The sequence below is a fragment of the Rhamphochromis longiceps genome, linkage group LG7 (assembly GCF_057381845.1).
Source record: "Rhamphochromis longiceps isolate RC_006_pf linkage group LG7, R_longiceps_female_GT1.1, whole genome shotgun sequence".
NCBI lineage: Eukaryota > Metazoa > Chordata > Actinopteri > Cichliformes > Cichlidae > Rhamphochromis > Rhamphochromis longiceps.
Window position 1 is genome coordinate 50,320,447 of NC_140563.1, and position 19,144 is coordinate 50,339,590.

Below are 19,144 nucleotides of genomic sequence, written 5' to 3' on the forward strand. Positions count from 1 at the left end.
TTCATTGCAATCTGAATTCAAGGAACTAATTTGCGTGTGTTGTGGGGGCTAAAAAGACGTATCTCCAATTGTGTAACATGTTAACGAATGAGAGTTCTCACACAGCTACAGGCCCAGTAACTAGCACAAAACTAAAGTTGAATCAGTGGCGACAAACCTAATGCAATTGGACCTCTGGGGGTTCCCACTCAGACAAAAACAAACCAAACTAAACTTGTGACATCAGTTCACACGAATTTCAATTCCTGGATGGCGGTCCAGAGTTAATCCCACTTCCAAGCCGGATTTCTAAAAAAAGGGACTGACAAAACTGACTGACAAAAAAGGGGGGGACAACAACACCGGAATGAGGAAATTGACGAGAGCAAGCCATGTGCAAAACAAAGTTGTTCATTGCAGATAACCATGCAACCTGATGAACCACAGGTCACTCCGCTTAAGTCTCGCAGGGGTGCTCAGCTTCTCTAGTCTCACCAGGACACTCATCCAAAAGACAGCATCACCCCTTTCAAGCTTTCTGCTCATTCCGCTTCTTCCCGTGCAGTGATGTTTTTTCTGCTTATCACAGTGTCGTGTTCACTCGTGGTGCATGATGCTGAGGCATGGAGCGCCAGTGTGAAGTACGCGGTGAACTGCCCCGACAGATGCACGGCGGAGCGGTGTGGCGGGACGCAGCGGTGCTCTCGGACGGTCCTGGATGACTGCGGCTGTTGCCAGGTCTGTGCAGCCGGCAGAGGGGAGCACTGCTACCGCACAGTGTCGGGGATGCACGGAGTGAAGTGCGGACCGGGATTATTCTGCGAGTTCTACAAGGATGAAGACGACTATGGAGACGAATATGGAATTTGCAAAGGTATTTTCTCATTAAATAACCTTACAAAATCTGGGAGCTGTTTGTGCATGCTGCAGTTTGGTAACACTGATGTTACTGCACCAAACCCAGTATCCATTTATGTTATTACAGCCTTTACCCAAGGTTTTAGAAATTCTCCCAAATAACGGCACACATCTGTGAGCATGTGCAGATGCGGACATCCTTGCTGAATATTTAACTTGATGATCATACCTTGTATAATCTGAGACTTGCAGTTTATGATGTAGCAATATCCACTAAATAATAAATGTTTTCTTTCTTTACAGACTGTCTCTATGGAACCTATGGGGTTGAGTGCCGTAAGACCTGCAACTGCAAGGGAGGCATATGTGACAGAGAAACCGGAGCTTGTCTCACCCTCACCTTCTTTGCCAAAATCGCCCGCAAGCTTAAGAATGAACCACAAGCAGGTAAAGGAGAAATATTATTTTCATTTAAAGTTGAAGGTTTGAAGCCTTTGTGTAATTAGTAATAACTTCTCTATGGGCTAGTAGAAGCTGAATGTCTTGCCAAGTGGACTAAATTAAAATTCTGAATATGATGTATCATTTGCATGAACTGAAAGGCTAATGGTCTCCTTTACTTGTATTCTCAGGGACTGAGGTGGGCTCGGGAGAAGTGAACGCTGTGCAGAACACAGATCAGAACACAAACAGATCCACTGCTCCAAAGCGGCTCAACCCTCGCTGACAAGTGCTGACAAGACTGAATCTATTCAGTGTAAATGTAGCATTAACTTATAAATTAACTGAAAGATATATTTTATTAGAATACGCCAGATAACAAATTTAAAAAAAAAAGAAAGAAAGAAAGAAAAAAACACTTTGTTACAGCTTTTGGAGTTTTTAGTTGGTTTGCTTGGTTTTTGTTTGACACCATTATCTTTTCTAATGAAATATGCAGACTATGTTATTCTTTCCAGATCTTTCTTTGTTCCTCAATAAATTAATGAAAATGACCCTGCAGTCTCTTCCCATTAGCTTCAGTGTCACTTAGAGTGCCTTTGTTTGTCAAAGTTGACCTGTACAATGATCCAAAATGGGCATTATCATATACAACACTGGGTGTGGTAGAGAATGCATTTGCAATTAAACCAAAGTTGTCACTTAAGGTTATCATTTAATTGCCTAATTTAGCAATACATATTTTGCCTTGGTTGTTAAATCGAGCCAGACATGAAACACTGAGTGGGTATGTTGTAAAAGCATTAATTATTGCATGGTAATTAACATATTGTGCAGTTGTAGATTAAACTAATTAAATATAAAGGACAAATAAGCCCATAAATAAGTGGAATCCATTCATGTTGTTAACTGTAAGTACATTGTGCAAGGCGACAGAGTTGTTTGGACACAGCAGATTAATCACTGTAAGCCAGGAGCCTCTCCAGGCTTTGCTTGGCTGTGTGCTTTATCGCCACATTACTGCAGCAGGGAGCTCTGCCATTTCTTCATATACCTCTGGGTTTTTCTCTTTTTGCAGTAGGCTGGGTTCCACCAGAAAAAAAAAACTCCACAAACCAAGACATCATTTTTTTTAATCTCAGATGAGCATTCTCCTTATTCCCAGAGTATGTTTGTGTGTAGAAAATTTACTGTCCAGATATAGTTGTAAATTTGGACCAAAGTGTCACGCATATAGAAACCTTGGCATTTATTTAAGGGAGGGAAAGGGGTCTTGCAAAACTATCAAGAAGTCTGATGAGAAGTGCATATTTTGAGCAGAAGTAATTCCTGCCAGTGTGGTTTCCCATGATGATGTGACATGATGTATCCAAACACAGGAGCAAAAATGGATTTTATTGCTGAGACTTTTTACAGACATCTTTGACTTCACATTTTTTGGGTGCCCTAGTTTCTTAGCTCTCAAAAATGGGAAAATATGCTTTTTTCCCATGCAGAACACAACTCTCAATCAGTGAAAAACGTTTTAATCCAAAAACGCAAAAGAAAAACTGGAGGAGGAAAGAGAGAGGATTCAAAGAAGGAAGGTTTCTCAGTCTATGTAATGAAGGACACAGACTTTTAGTTTTGTAACAAAAACAAGAAAAGCAAACATTATAATATTGTTTATTTACTGGATTTTCTTCTCCACTTCACCCATCGGTTTCTTTAAACACCAGAGAAGATAGACACAAATTTTAAGTCAGCGAGCGTCATTAAGAATACACCCTTTTCAGAAAATGGTATCTAACTTTAGATTTAACAATTTTATTTAAATCCTAAAATTATACAGAAAAACAGTGGAACAAATTCTGTGCAGATTATACAAAGCACTTCAAACAGTGTTGTGTAAAAGTACTAGCCACCCCTCATTTCTTTATTTTTTGCTCCCAAGTGGAGACAGGCTGCTTTTATTAGCAGCCTATCACAAAACATTTCATTTGTTTCCATTTTTTAGCTGAATCCATAATGAATGTTAAAAATAACCCAATTTGACAGGCATAAAATAGTGATGTTTGCATAAATAATATGATTCCCACTGAGGTATTAGCAACAAACTTAGCATATGTCTCCAGTGTGGGCAGTCTGTCCTTAAAAAAAGAAAAGAAAAAAAGAAGAAAGAACCTGAGAGATGCATTTAGCCCTTTATTTGATCATCTACTGTTCATTAGAAATAGTCTCAGTGGAAGGGTGGATGTCAAGAAAACAAAGGAAAAAAGCTGTGGTATGCCAAATTATACTGACAAATCACTGGCAACAAGTCTGAAATTTTGAATTCAAATCATTATCATTATGTACAGAGGGGATCAGGACAGAGGGACAAAATTTGTGAAACCAACACGGTGGAGGCCTTGTCACGGTTTGGGGCTGTATTTCAGCCAGAGGTTTAGCGATCTCATCAGAATTCATGGAACTGAGAACAGAAAAATGGATTTTGATCCATCATACAATACCATCTGGAAAGCATCAGATTGGCAACATCTTCTTTCCACCACAATAATGTTTCCAAACACGCTGCCAGTGCAGTACAAACTTACCTGGATAGAAAAACATACAACTGAACACTATGAGGTGTGGATTGTCCTCCCCAGAGCCCCGACCTCAACATTACTGAAGCGGTGGTCATACCAAATATTGATTTTCAAGACTTGTTCAAACCCTGTTTTAGCCTTATATACTGTCTTCCTGTGCATGTTTACATGTGTTCTATTATATTGCTGCACCTTTGTCTATAGCAAAATATTTAGAAATGAGGGGTGGCTCAACATTTGTGTACATTTTTTAACTATATGAGTTCACGATAGCATTTGAAAACAATAATGTAATACTCGGAGATAAATGTCAAAGTAGTCATATACATATATATTTTATGTGTATATATATATATATATAATTTATATAATTTATATAATTTATATATATATACATGTTTTTAATAACACTTATGACAGTTCAATGAAAATTTAAATTAATTCTCTTTAAAATCGTAAGGAATCCTCATGGCATTAATGATCATTCATTATATGTGGCACTTGATTAGATACTTATCATATGTAATCCTCCATAAAGCAGCATTAACTCTGCTGGAGATTTAAAAAAAATAACTACACGACATCCAGGACAATAAAAAGATTTCAAGAAAATACTGGCCGAGCTAAAAATAACTCTTATTAGCCTCACCTCTGACTCTTACTGGTACAAAAATGTTTTCCAGTATTCAGCTTGTTTATTTCCTGTGCTTCCTGACACCTGTGAAAATGGTCCTTCTTCCTGTTGTTGTTGTGTCTGCCCAAGACAGGAATTTAAAAGCATGGGGTTTTTCAAGTGACACTCCGAAAGCTCTGGAATTTATACGTGACACACAACTGCACATGCCCTGTCCTTGTTTTGGGAGCTAGTTAGAGAATGCTTCGTATCGTTTCAATCAACACTTCACCTCTAAACACTACGACAGAATTAAAATGTGGCCAGTCTGAATTTGTTTCTAAATCATAAATATGATGAACAGGGGTGTATCAGCATATCTGTATTATTATTATTTACAGGAACATTCATGATTTCCCAATCCTCACATTTCCTTGACCAATAGCCATATAAAGCAGAAAGGATGAAGTTTCCTGAAAAAGACACAAATTACACTGCATGTGTGTTGGTTGTCAGTCCAAGGACAAGGTGACACACACAAACACACACATACATATAGGTATGGGACAGTCTGTGTGTGAAGGCAGTGAGCATTCACACATTCAAGTGCTTAGGCTCAAATGTTCCTGTCATTCCCCTGAGAACCGACCGGCCGAGGTCCCGCAACCAAACAAAGGACCCTGGAAAATAACAGGAAAGAGTTGGTGAGAAATACCCTTTATCTGACTCCCTGAACACGTCACTGCCGCCTCTGCAGAAACAAAGGTGCGTGAATGGAATAGTAAATAACACTGATTTACTGCAAATAGATGTTCTGGTATTTATACTTTGGCTCTGCCTCAACAGGTTGTTTATTGTAGCAGTGGACTGACAAACACTGCAAACAAGGAAATTAAGTGATGAGTTTGATTACACTGATTGCAGGTAATCAAAACTAAGCAACAACAAGCGCGTCGTGACCATCCTGGTCTGTTCAAATGACGTAAATTCGGTCGGATTAATCAACTCTTTTGGTTCTTTTAATCAATGGTTTCACTCGCTTTTTCTTTTTTTAACGGTTCTCAGAAACCTCACGTAGTAAACTGATAGCAGCAAAACAACAGGTCAGATCCTTGACCTTAGCGACCTGACAGATTTCTGACCCCTGGAGGGATTGTCTTTTCCATCATGACGTGACGTGAGGAGGAACATTCCCAAGCAGCGTTATCATCACACCTCCAGAATATGGAGACTTACTTTTAGTAGCCAACAAACAACACAAAGAAATAAATGACCTTTTTTTCATAATTGCTTGATATATTTATTCATGTAACTCTTTGCTTTAAGGACCTATTCTGTTACCTAAAGAATGGGGATACATTTTTTTTATTATTATTAATTTGGAAACAGTAAGGAATTTTCTGGCATTAGAAAAATGTTCTCCTGGCGAACGTCCTTTTTTTTTGCAGAAGTCAGAAATATTTACCATCAGTACATTTTGGTTCTTTTAATCAAAGTTTAATTCTATTGTATTCTATTGTATTCTATTCTATTTCCTTTACTCTCAGTTATGTGCACTAAACACTATCAGAACAAATGAGTCACAAATGTATCTTTCACAAGAAATGTTGACCACTAAAGTTGACAAGATACATTTTCCGTTAACTGGTTTTTAACAGCATGGCTGTAGATCGGGACCTCCCTCCTTGCATGTGCTTTTGTAAAGGATGTAGTGAGAGCAGCAGCAAGACACTGAGCAGAACACATATCAGGGACACTGATTAGGGTTAGGGGTTTGTAAACGTAAAAGGAAGTGGGTTGCTAAGCGGCTCGCAGATATTTAATGGTTGCAGGCAGAATAGAAGTTGAATTTGACTTAATCGCCTTTCTAATCTACTGCTAAGGTATTTACTCTATATCAAGGATTTTAAACTCATTTTACATTGTGGGCCACATGCAGTCCAGTTTGAGCTTAAGTGGACTGGACAAGTGAAACTCCCCTTTTTTCAGTGAAAATAAGTTGAATGACACATTTAATCCTTGACATACTGTAGCTTGATATAAGACAAAGAAGTGAAATTTCAACAGTACGCCTCAGTTGTTTTCTTCATAATGAAGAAATGTTGCTGTAGTAAATGAAAGAAATTTGTGAGCACCACTCTTTGGGCCGAAATTGTAAGGCTTAAATATGTTAAATCACAGACACAAGTTCTTGTAACTCATTGCCAAGACTGTCTTTTAATTATAAAACATAAGGTTTTTCTTAATTCAAAGCAAATATCCTATGTATTTATTTTTTACAGTGGATCCAAAAACAGACAAAGTTCACTTTGAGAGTTCACTTGTTCTCCCTGTTTTTATGTGGGTTCTCACCAGGTACTCCCACTTCCTCCCACAGTCCCCATTATGATAAAAAAAAATGTAATTAAATTTTTTAAAAAGCTACAAATGAGAATTTTTTTAAATGCCCATTAAAAAGCTTTTAATTTTAGTGAACGTGAACAGAGTTTTGAAATACATAGATTCGTGATTATCCATTTTTGGAGAGACACATGGACCTCTGGTGGCTTCTTTTTGCACTGTCGGACCAAAATAAAAAGAGAAACATAAACACGCTTGCTGAAGTTCCTATTTCAAATGTTTCAGAGACCGCCAGCAGAGAGCACTATTGTATACAAAGAGAATGGTAACCTTACACCACTGATTTCGGATACATAATCATTACTTTTACCCAGGTGCTATTAGATATTTCAGGTACCTTAGCATATGTAGACATGTGCACTTCATGGAACTTAAGGTCAACTGGATTTTTGTAGTTCAAGAGAAAGAAGGAAAAGAAATGTTTCCTGTAGTTAGATAAATACGCTGCAAAAAGCGTGTGAGCAAACTCTTGCAGTGGAATGAACATGTCTTTTTGTGAGTGGGTGTGTTTGTGTGTCCATTTTTTTTTAAAACTTCCTTTCAAAACACCAGCACTCAGTATATTACAGAATGTGCCAAATGACTTTATAAGGAATGAATGCACCTCGAATTAAGGCTTCTGAATGGCACCACTTGTTTACTGTGCATGTTTAACTGGGGGTTGGAGGAAGATGAATTTTATCTTAACTGAAGGTGGTATCCGTATGAAGGTGATGTAAATTTAAAACACAAGTGTGTGGGGGGAAAAAATGAGTGAAAATGTCAAAATTCAGATCAAAATTTTCATACACATTTTAACATCTTATCTGTCCACCCATCTGCTTGTTAAGTTCAACGGACACATTTCTGACATCTCAATGACATCACTGAATAGTAGCATCACAATCTCACATATTCACAGTAAAATACACAAAATATGGACCAAAAACTGCTGAGTGAAGGAGATGAAGTGAAAGGAAGCAGCAGCAATCCCAAGCTTATGTCATAAATAACCAACAACACCCAAATAATCACTGGCACAAACATAAAAAATGCAGTTACCTAAATATTAGAATATTATTTCCAATACTTGAATTTAAACACTTTCACTTTATTTTTGTCCAAAGCTCAACCCTGCCAGCACAAGCATGTGTGCATTCTTTTGTAGCCAGTCATACCTGCGGGCTAAAATGTGTTTTTTGTTTTTGCAAAATTCATTGGTAAGTTTGTTGCACTCAGATCTTCACATCGTGTTCCATTTTCATTTTCTTCTATAAATATGTCTCCTTCTCAAATGTTTTTGTCCTTGATAGAGCTTTGTGCATTCAGCTCCCTGTCATCAGAGACAGTGCTCAGGCACAGCTGTGCAGATACAGCACGTAAACTAAGCTATTTTTTCTCATACATTTAAGTTAACTAGGCAAAAAACAAGGTAGTAAACTGAAAAAACAGTTAATTTGGCTTGTTTGAACATAACCTCAGCAATGGCATCAGTCAGATATGTAGCCATTAACCTGGTTTCACAAGGATGAATGAGTGACACAGATCAAACAGACTAACAGATGAGCAGATATAATTTATCATGTCATACTTTGGTTTCTATATGCCATACAAATACAAACAGGGAGGTAACTTTGCTATGGTTTAATACTATGCTGTACAGCTGTTCTGACAAAGACATCTCATTATAGTATTTTTCCCTTCTTGTTCTAATCGACACTGTCATTGATTGTGTGATTTTTGGATAGAAATCAAGCAATAACTGATCTTTACCATTGGGGGGCAGTGTGAACAAGCTGTAAACACAGACATCCTTCAAAAGTGGCTCAAAGAGTTTCACTCAGAGTCAAAAAAGCACCAACATTATTCAACACTTGCCATTTATTTAAGTCATTTTTGCATTTGCCTTGTGTATTTTTGTTTTTTCCTCTCTGTCAGGACCGTTTGCCAACCAGTTACAACCTCTGTGTGTCTGCTTTGTGGCTTTGTGGGGTACTGATTATAGCCACTGAAGCTATATGGAGCATCTTGCATCCTTAGTTAGTGAGCTGGCATTTATTTCTGTAAAATGAGACCGTTTACTGGCTGCTTATCTGCTTTTGAGTCTAACACGTAAGCCTTTCTACCTTTCTGTAGAGGCTCTCTAGATTTTGCCAAACTAAACCTCATTATGATGCTAAAAGGGAAGTGCTCCCAGACACCTGCCCACTGTGGTCATCTACCCACTTACTGTCGCGACACACTGACTGGCAGAAGTTGAAGATCACTCAGCTACTGCTTTCATTCTTTGGGAATTTACACAAGGGGACATAAGTGAATAAGAAACTTACAAATGGAGAAATGAAGCTGAAAAGCTGAAAAACAAATAACAAAAGCATTATTCCCATTCACAGCGAGTAGGTTCTTCTCAACAGAGATTCCTGCTGTCTGTCCAGAAGCCACCAGTCCAAAACCTCTGACTGCAAGGCCATGAGAACACACTGAGAAAAACTCATTCCCAGAGGCTTCCTCTGTGAAGATTCATCCATACTAATCTCATAAGTTGTCTATCAGATGAGGTCTCCCAGAATATCTCATGGGAGTAGATGCAGCTCCAGCTTGTTTACAGATGGCCACTTCCTACGTCACAAGGTCACACTGTTTCATGTTCAGCATTCCTCGTCCTGCAAATATAATTAAACACGCCGAGGGATGGCCGAGGACAGATGGCTCCGAGCCTGCTGTTGTTTGTTCCATTTTATTTAGTGAGATTTCTCATAAGGATGCTTAATTTTTGGAAAGTGATTAGATTTTATTACAAAGCAGGAATTCTGTTTATTTTTGATTGCCAGATATTAAAAAGCTTTGTTTTTTTATTATTACTGAATTAGATGGACAAGAGCTTTAAAAATAAAGCTAAATGATTGCTGTGCCAACAGTCTTTAGTCATCTGATTAGCAATTTGTGAGAAAATGCTTCTTAAAAATGGTGCTCTAGTGTCAACACTGATGTCAGCATTTTAACACGCTGCTGTTTATCAGTAAGAGTGGGTGCCCCCAACCTTGGTGTGTGCAGAAGCCCCACCCACCTGCTGTTCACACCTTGTGTTTTGTGAGGGATGGCCACTTCGAAGAAAGAGAGGGTGAGGGTAGTTAAAAGGGCTTCTTTCAGATAGCAACTGATAAATAAGACTTATTTTCACAACCGTGAGCCATGCAAAGCTACTCTAGCAGAATACAAAACTATAGATGTGAAGTTTAAAATGAGCAAAGTCGCCTTGACTTAGAAGTTTGACTAAAACCATCAGTAACAGTGATGATCACAACATGAACATCTGTAGAAAAAAATCACAGCGATGCAATTTACTTGACTTTAACTGGCTCTAAAAGTGTCAACTTCATTACAACCCAGAAAGGAAATATAAGTGAATTTCAACCTCTGGGGACTGAAATTTTATTACAAAGCATTTGCAGTTCTGTTGAGATATTTCACTCCAAAGTGAAGCAGAGGACAAGCTAATGTTCCCATAAGTGGAGCCTTGCGGCCCGGATGGCTAATGACCAGAGAATTATGATCACAATTTAATGATTGGTGCTAAACAGGTCGTGGATCTCTCTCTCTCTCTCTCTTGCCCACAGCCAGCTAATAGATAATAAAGAAAGGCCTGAGCCTTCACTTGACCCTCTACTATGTCAGGAACCCAGCTGGGACCTTGCTTGTTGATATTATCTCCTCCACAGTTGTCAGCACTTCATTTAAAGTTCTCCGTCACCTCACTCAACCAGCTCCTCCGCAGGACTGCACCACCACAACAGGTCAAATTTGCCCGCATCTTATTACCTGTGAGTTTGCAAACAAACTCATCATCATGCAGATGATTTGATTTTGAGGAAGTAATTATTGTGGGCACACCAGCTACCTCCTACACAGACTGGAATTCGCGTCTCTCCGTTGGTAATGAGCACCTTTTGCAGGCTCAGGGGATAAATTGGGAATTCATAAATGCTGGTCCTGTGGTGATAACAAATAATGTAGTTTGCATGACCAGTTCTGTAAATTATGCATTTGAGCTTGAAATTTTTTTTTTCTTTCAAATGCAAAAAATTAATCTATTCCTTTACTGACATTGTGCTATTATGCTATGGGGTATGAAATAGCCAGTGCATATTTTTTTTTATCACCAATTTTAAATTAAATGTTTGATATTTATTGATTCATTCAGTCATCACATATTGCACAGACCATGCAAACAAATCATTTAAGTACGGAAGCTATTTTACAAATAGTGATACAAATGGTAAGCTCATTGAAGATAGCCTTCCCTCCAAGTAGAAAAAAGTAAATAACATAAACAAACAGATGAGCAGCAATATTTGTTCATGTAACCTAAAAAAGTGGCTTAGTGTGATCATAACCAGCCTTGTTAGCAAGCCGTGTTGCTCTTTATTGTAAAATATGCTGAATAAGAAGCATAATGATGGGAAATTACCACACAACTCAGACGTTCTGCCTGCAGGAGCACAGATACAGTGATTCAGACTGTGACAGCTCATGCGATCTCATCCCAGGCACTACTTTATTTGTAAATTACAGAATGAAAAACGCCTCCTCACCAGAATTAGCTAATGCAGCACCATGAATTTAGGAAAAAAAAAACATCAACAACTTTTTGACCACCCCCCAAAAAAGCAACACTTTCCAGGGGCTATGTATACAGCTGGGCTGGGACCAAAGTGAGGACAGAGTGACTGAATAAATGTTTGCTGAGCTGCCTGCACGCAGTCGTTTGTACATGTCATGTTGAAGACCCCGTAAAACTCTGGGTGTGTATGCACGCTGGATTAGTCACAGATGGTGTGTGGAAAAGTCGAGATTTTTTCTGTTTATTCTGCATTATAAGCCTGCTGTGGGAAATTTCCTGGCTGTTGAAATTTTAAGATGAGCAGCACAAGTTTCAAAACTGCTGGTTACTTTGCTCTGTATGCTGAAATAAAAGAGAAAGTCAACTGAGGCACAGCTCAGTCGGAGCTCTCCCTCGTTCTTTGAGACTTCCTCAAACATGATTTCTCTCTCTGTATCACACACACACACACACACACACACACACACACACACACACACACACACACACACACACACACACACACACACACACACACACACTCCTCCCCTCCCTGCCTCCTCCTCCTCCACCTCTCTGTACCAACACACACTGCTGTCTTACACCGAGCGTGAGCGCCTCAGCAGCCGGGATGACTGGTGGAGCTGGGACTGCAGATACTGCGGTGCTGAGAAAGACGGCGTGAGCGCGTTTGTGTGCGTGTGCACGTGCCTGGGCGGACTCCAGCTGTAATGGTGCCCCGTGTGTGTGTGACTGTGCTGACCGCAACAGTCATCCTGTCCAACAGCGGAGACTTTCTCAGCGTGCAGATGGTGTGAGCAGTCAGGGGAAAAGTTTCTAACAGCTCGACTGAGTCTCGGCTAACTCAATCCACACTGCACACACACTCATACATTGTGCCAGTCCAGGAGGGGAGCAACAACAACAGCAGCAGCAGCTGAGCATGAGGACAACTTGAGCTTGTGTGTGAGCGGGATTTGTCTTGTAGTTGATTGATTGACCTGTCGCTGAAGAGGATACGGTGTCTGGGCATCACCACACATCCGAGCTGTGAGATTCAACAGGGCTGCTCGTTTGAAAGGTGAGTCCGTTCAGTAAATCTGTTGACTCTTTGTTATGATTATGAAAATGCTGTAAGCAAAACGGACACTTTGTTACTATTTATTTATATTTCAGTCATAACAGGCATTCTTCACCTTAGACTACAGCACAGTAAATATGGCATGTGGTTTTGCTTTGGCACATTTTTAAAGCGGCATCGCTGGGTTAATGGCTCATTAAAGTGATTTATTGTGTGAAGTAGTTACACCTGCGGTGACTGCCATGTTGAGCAACGGAAACGTCAAATGCACGACTTCTGAGCTGCTGTGAATCTGTGCATTAACGCGCAAAACTGTCTTTAAGCTGTAGTCTTTTTCCATTAGCTCCGTTATTGTCTAAAAGCTACACATGTGTGGCTGAAATATGAAATTAGGAGCATGTGTGGCAATTGTTGTTGGAAGGCCGGGAAGCATTAAACTTCAGCATTAAACTTTCGGGAAAAATTAGTAAGTGTCAGGTTTTGTTATGCCGTACAGTTAAACCAATAGAATAATCTTTAAAATGGTAAGACTGTTGCTTATGACCTCAGTTCTGAGTACTTTTGACTGTAGCACGTAGAAGTTTGTCTATCTGTGGATGGATTTGATTTATGGTAAAAACACATCTTACATGTTTGCCTGATTTCAAAGATTGATGTGGTTTTACATTATTGAGTGAAGTGTGCCAGGAGTACAGGGACAAAGGGGAGTAGGGTCTGCATTCCCATACACATTTTAAGCCCTTGTCCCACATTAGTTTTCATTTTTGTATAATTAACTTCTCATATGAAAATAACCAATTGTTATATTTCTTTTTATCCTAAATCCTATATTCTTTTCAAATATTCTGGACCAAGAACACCTTGGCATCTTGGCTGGTACGATTTGATCACAAGATAGTCAGTACTGTTTGGAAACATTTTTGAACTGGTGTGTGTGTGTGTGTGTGTGTGTGTGTGTGTGTGTGTGAGTGAGAGAGAGAGAGAGAGAGAGAGAGAGAGAGAGAGAATGTCACTCATTCCAGCTTACTAAAATGGAAAAAGTAGTCAACAAAGAGAGGAACGTGGTGGAGAAAAGAAAGAGTTAAAGGGATCATGGCAGAACATCGGTAAAACAGAAGTGTGAATGGAAAAGAAATACATGAGAGCAAACCAGTAGAAGGAAGGATGATGACTCCCGTGTGTCAGGAATGTCTACAGCTCACAAGCTGTGCTGCTGGAAAGCTCAGGGATCAGGTTCCCCGTGTCAGCTGCTGTGCGGGACTGTTCCCAGGTCTAGCCATGTAATGTCTGTTTACTGAAGAGGGTGTGGGGACCAGAAGGACTGAACTGCAGCAAATCTAGAGTTCAGATTGGAAGTCCTATAGCTAAAGGTGTTTTTTTGTTTGTTTGTTTTTGTTTAATTTTCTTCATGTTTTGGAAAAAAAGATTAAATCAAGTAGACACGGCTAATCTTTATATTCAAACTGACAATTTGCTATTTTTGTTTTGTTGCCAGGCACAGCATCTTGTGTGACATTTATGGAGGTTATAATGCAGAGTCAGCATAAACTCCTTCCAGCAAACATCACTAGTGAAAATGACTGTGGTCACTGGGCGCTGTTTTCACTTTGCCCCTCTCACCTGGCAGCGTATGATCTTGCATGGCGTCCTTTTTTTCCCCATCAGGAAAATATCCTCTTCATATACTGTAGAGACAGCCAAATTAATAGTATTGTCATTCAGTTGTCACAGTGTCAAAAACGTGTGAGATGAGTCAGGGGTCAATGTGAAGTCTTCACCTTCATCTCTCCACATGGTTGCTGCTCTGTTCCCAGACATACTGTGACACATGGCATGGAGGGAAACGAGTGTGTGTGTATGTATGTGTGTGGGTGGGTGGGGGGTATGCTAATGAAATGAGTGTATCATACCACAAAGCCAGCATAGTGGAGAACGAGGGGCACACATCGTGTCTAAATTGTTGTGTAGACAAAACAGATGCTGACTCGTCACACTGATTCATAAAATAAAGCCAGTTTATTGGGAACTCCAAGAAATTCCTCTTCAAGAACTGACCCTTAGTGTTTGTGATATATTACACTGCTCACCTCGCCTCCTTGCTTCTCGTCTCGCTTCCATCCATCCATCCATCCATCTTTCTGCATGACTCACAATGACTTGTGTGGGTAGTAAGCAATCATTGATGTTTCTTACCCTATAATGAAAGACAGCTCCTCAGATCCTGAACTCCCTGTAACCCCGTCCCACGTTAAATCACCGTAGGCCTAAATTGTGTGAGTGTTGGATGGAGCAATGGATTATTATCCTTATTTATTTTTTTCACATGTGTGCGAGTACTTCCATCTGTGACTGCTCTGAAGCCCTTCCTCTTTCACATCCTTTCCGGTGATTAGCACAGCAACAGCGCAGCAAGCAGCATGCCGTCCTCTCACCTCTGTGACTTTATAACAGAAGTCTAATAGAAACAGACTGCTCTCGAGGTAGCAGCTTTGGCAGCCGAGGGTTATATTTGTCTTTAACACATGCTGGTCACAGAGGCCCTCTGCGTTTCGAGAGAGGGGGTGAGGGTGGTTAGAGATATTTAAAGAGTTGATGGCACTGACTGGTAATGCAAGTTCATGTTTCATCTTGCGTGTTTTGTGGTCTTTTGTGCTGTTAGCACAGTTAGTACATATTCATGTGAACAAAAAAATCTAAATGTAGCTTCATGACACACAGTCTGTCAGTTCAGGGTGGAGTCGCTCACCTGTCAATCATGGTGAAGACAGAGAAAGGGAGATGAGCCATTGCTGCTTTATATTTTTGTTCTTGGACTACTGATTTACATGACCCAAGGAAAGTTGGCTCTGGTTTTACTGGCAAGCACCAGGTTCAAAGTAGGTTACAGCTGCTGAAAATGCAGAACTGAGGACTGGTGACAGACTGATGGTAATGGCAGTGCTTGCTGCAATGTGCAATGACACCAATGAAGAATTTATCTCTTCTGTTTATCAGTGAATCATTAATACTTCAAGCTGGGGAATATTTACTTAGCTGAGACTGTCAGTGACCTTTTATATCATAGGTGTCAAACTCTGGCCCGCGGGCCAAATTTGGCCCGCAGCGTAATTACATTTGGCCATACCAAATTACTATTAGAGCTGGCCTACTGGTATTATACAGCTAATATATATATTGTTTAGTATTAAGCTTTGCTTGTTCCATATTCAGTCCATAAGAAAAGATTCATTCTTATATCTGGAGGAAGGTTTTTTTTTCCAATAAATATCAATGTTAGCCCACGATTTTGTTCCAGTTTTCAATTTTGGCCCACTTTGTATTTGAGTCTGTTTTATATGAACAAATAAGTCACAACAGGTTTTGAAAGGTTTTGAAAAATGTGATTTTCTTAGAAACCTGAGGAGCTTATTATTTCTATTATTATTTGTCTTGTCATTTAATTCATAGAAAAAAATTTTTTGTGAAATGTCTATAGGTGACAGTGAAAAACAGGACCCTTGATATGTTTGTACTAGTTTATCTTTTTCTTAATACTTTGTAGTATCAATGGCAGTGGGGGAAATCTTCATCAATAGTTCAGATCTATGCACATTTTCCAAAACCTTCCGGTGGACCGGTTTGTAGTCTGTGCTGGGCCGCTTCTGGGCCCTGGGCATTATGCTTGAGACGCCTATTTTAAAAACTAAGCACATGACGAGCACAAGTACAGAAGCAGGACGAGTTCTAGATGTAGGGTTAGCTGGGTTTGGATGCTTGACTACACAGGAACTGTCCCTTATGTGTCATGCAACAACTAAAGCTTGACTGCAAAAGTACATGGTTGGTAATTTGCCTGATATCACTGCACAGATTTCAGTGTTAGTAGATGTGCTTAAACATTAACATTTCATCCTCATGCTTTGTGGCAGCCGCAGAGTGGGAAAGTCAGTAGTTCTAACTTTGTTGAATCCAATTACCTCTCAGCAGTGCTCTGGGCTGCTGTTGTGACCAGTCACTTCCTGTGGTGGCCCATGTGGCAGAATTTTCTGCCAAGACCAAAAAGTTCAACCATTTATGCAATTATCTCTATAGTTCCAATAAGCAGAGGGTGGAATATCCTTGTTTTCTACAGCCCAAATATATCTTTTTCTAGCTCTTTTGTAGTCTTTATCTGCAAGAAAAGCAGAACTTTAATTTCCCAAAGGAAGAGCCACACAGTGCAGCAAGGCCTCAATCTTCCTTTCTTCCAAACTAGTTCAGTTCAAATAAAGACATGTCAAACAGCAGCTAAGGCTTTTTTGTGTGCTCTTAGCTTCAGTAGTTTCCCATATGGGGAACAAACAGTGTGTGTAAGCAGTGAAAACTAGCAACCTCCTGATGCTGTGAGACCAGTCCTGTGTAGACAGGAAGGTCTCTGGTGTCACATTTCAGAGACTTTACAGCCTTGGTCACCTTTCTTTCGACCTCTTAGATATCTTTATTTCATAGCGCATGGCTATACTGTTATCCAACATATGGTACATATGACATCACTTAAAACTTGGCCAGCTAATGTGTAAAAGTTGCCATAACTTTATTTATGGCTGTATATGTTGAAGCCTTAGCGGCAAGCTAAACATAGAGCCCCTTTTTGTTTTTATCACATGGTTATGTACTATGAAACAATGCTTTATTGTACCACTTGGTACCTTTCTGCCTGCTTCAGAAAATAGCTGTCATCACTTATGATACATCTGCTGCCTGTATTTTTATTATTTCATTGACAGATGTATATTTTTAAATCAACAAAGTCCATGAAGCTGATGCAATCTGGCTCAGTTTCCCATGGACAAAGACTGCCTATTAATACGTCTGTGCTCAATAAGGGACCAGCACTGATGGTGTTTTGAAAGACTTCTTCTCACTTCAACACAGAGAAATCAGTCTCTGCTTTTTTTTCTGCTTGAGTTGTGTGCTCTCAGTTCATTCATTTTTATCGGACTGCCTGAGAACCACAGATATGTTGCACCCTGCTAAGAAATTATAGTGCATGCTGCACAACCTTAGAAGGACAGCACGAAGATATCTACAACTCAGCACTCTGAGTGTGCGGGTGTGTCTGTGTGTGTGTGCATGCGTGTGAAATATATACAAAGCTGATGTTTACAGTGAAGGTCAGGGTGTTTTTTCTTCATCATGGGCAAAGTTCTCAGGCATGTTATGAGAAAATTCTAGCATCGTGTTAAGTACAAGGCACCTTGAATGTTCCCTGTTGGATGAAACAGAAGTAATGTTATCAATGAAATACAATCTAGTAGGCATGACAGATGGTAGTTTGGATTAAAGCCTCACTGATATATTGTTTGACCATAATTAGCTGTTGAAACTGAAAAATTGACATACATCTAGTAGATACTAGAATGAATATATATATATATATATACAGGGAGTGCAGAATTATTAGGCAAGTTGTATTTTTGAGGAATAATTTTATTATTGAACAACAACCATGTTCTCAATGAACCCAAAAAACTCATTAATATCAAAGCTGAATGTTTTTGGAAGTAGTTTTTAGTTTGTTTTAGTTTTAGCTATTTTAGGGGGGTATCTGTGTGTGCAGGTGACTATTACTGTGCATAATTATTAGGCAACTTAACAAAAAACAAATATATACCCATTTCAATTATTTATTTTTACCAGTGAAACCAATATAACATCTCCACATTCACAAATATACATTTCTGACATTCAAAAACAAAACAAAAACAAATCAGCGACCAATATAGCCACCTTTCTTTGCAAGGACACTCAAAAGCCTGCCATCCATGGATTCTGTCAGTGTTGTGATCTGTTCACCATCAACATTGCGTGCAGCAGCAACCACAGCCTCCCAGACACTGTTCAGAGAGGTGTACTGTTTTCCCTCCTTGTAAATCTCACATTTGATGATGGACCACAGGTTCTCAATGGGGTTCAGATCAGGTGAACAAGGTGGCCATGTCATTAGTTTTTCTTCTTTTATACCCTTTCTTGCCAGCCATGCTGTGGAGTACTTGGACGCGTGTGATGGAGCATTGTCCTGCATGGAAATCATGTTTTTCTTGAAGGATGCAGACTTCTTCCTGTACCACTGCTTGAAGAAGGTGTCTTCCAGAAACTGGCAGTAGGACTGGGAGTTGAGCTTGACTCCATCCTCAACCCAAAAAGGCCCCACAAGCTCATCTTTGATGATACCAGCCCAAACCAGTACTCCACCTCCACCTTGCTGGCGTCTGAGTCAGACTGGAGCTCTCTGCCCTTTACCAATCCAGCCACGGACCCATCCATCTGGCCCATCAAGACTCACTCTCATTTCATCAGTCCATAAAACCTTAGAAAAACCAGTCTTGAGATATTTCTTGGCCCAGTCTTGACGTTTCAGCTTGTGTGTCTTGTTCAGTGGTGGTCGTCTTTCAGCCTTTCTTACCTTGGCCATGTCTCTGAGTATTGCACACCTTGTGCTTTTGGGCTCTCCAGTGATGTTGCAGCTCTGAAATATGGCCAAACTGGTGGCAAGTGGCATCTTGGCAGCTGCACGCTTGACTTTTCTCAGTTCATGGGCAGTTATTTTGCGCCTTGGTTTTTCCACACGCTTCTTGTGACCCTGTTGACTATTTTGAATGAAA

General features: G+C 39.8%; 2 protein-coding genes across 2 annotated transcripts in view; both read left to right on the forward strand.

The window, feature by feature from the left end:
* Nucleotides 1-454: 454 nt before the first annotated feature.
* On the forward strand, nucleotides 455-2,042 carry esm1 (endothelial cell-specific molecule 1). The gene is made up of 3 exons (XM_085411324.1): nucleotides 455-853; nucleotides 1,141-1,284; nucleotides 1,470-2,042. Exons 1-3 carry the CDS (start codon nucleotides 547-549, stop codon nucleotides 1,562-1,564), a joined length of 546 nt encoding a protein of 181 aa, XP_085267450.1. The 5' UTR covers nucleotides 455-546; the 3' UTR covers nucleotides 1,565-2,042.
* Nucleotides 2,043-12,057: 10,015 nt separating this feature from the next.
* arhgap24 (Rho GTPase activating protein 24) overlaps nucleotides 12,058-19,144 on the forward strand; it is an 89,475-nt gene continuing 82,388 nt past the window's right edge. Inside the window, exon 1 of the mRNA XM_085414107.1 lies at nucleotides 12,058-12,521. The gene's annotated coding sequence lies outside the window, so the exon portion shown is untranslated. The remainder of the gene's footprint in view (nucleotides 12,522-19,144) is intronic.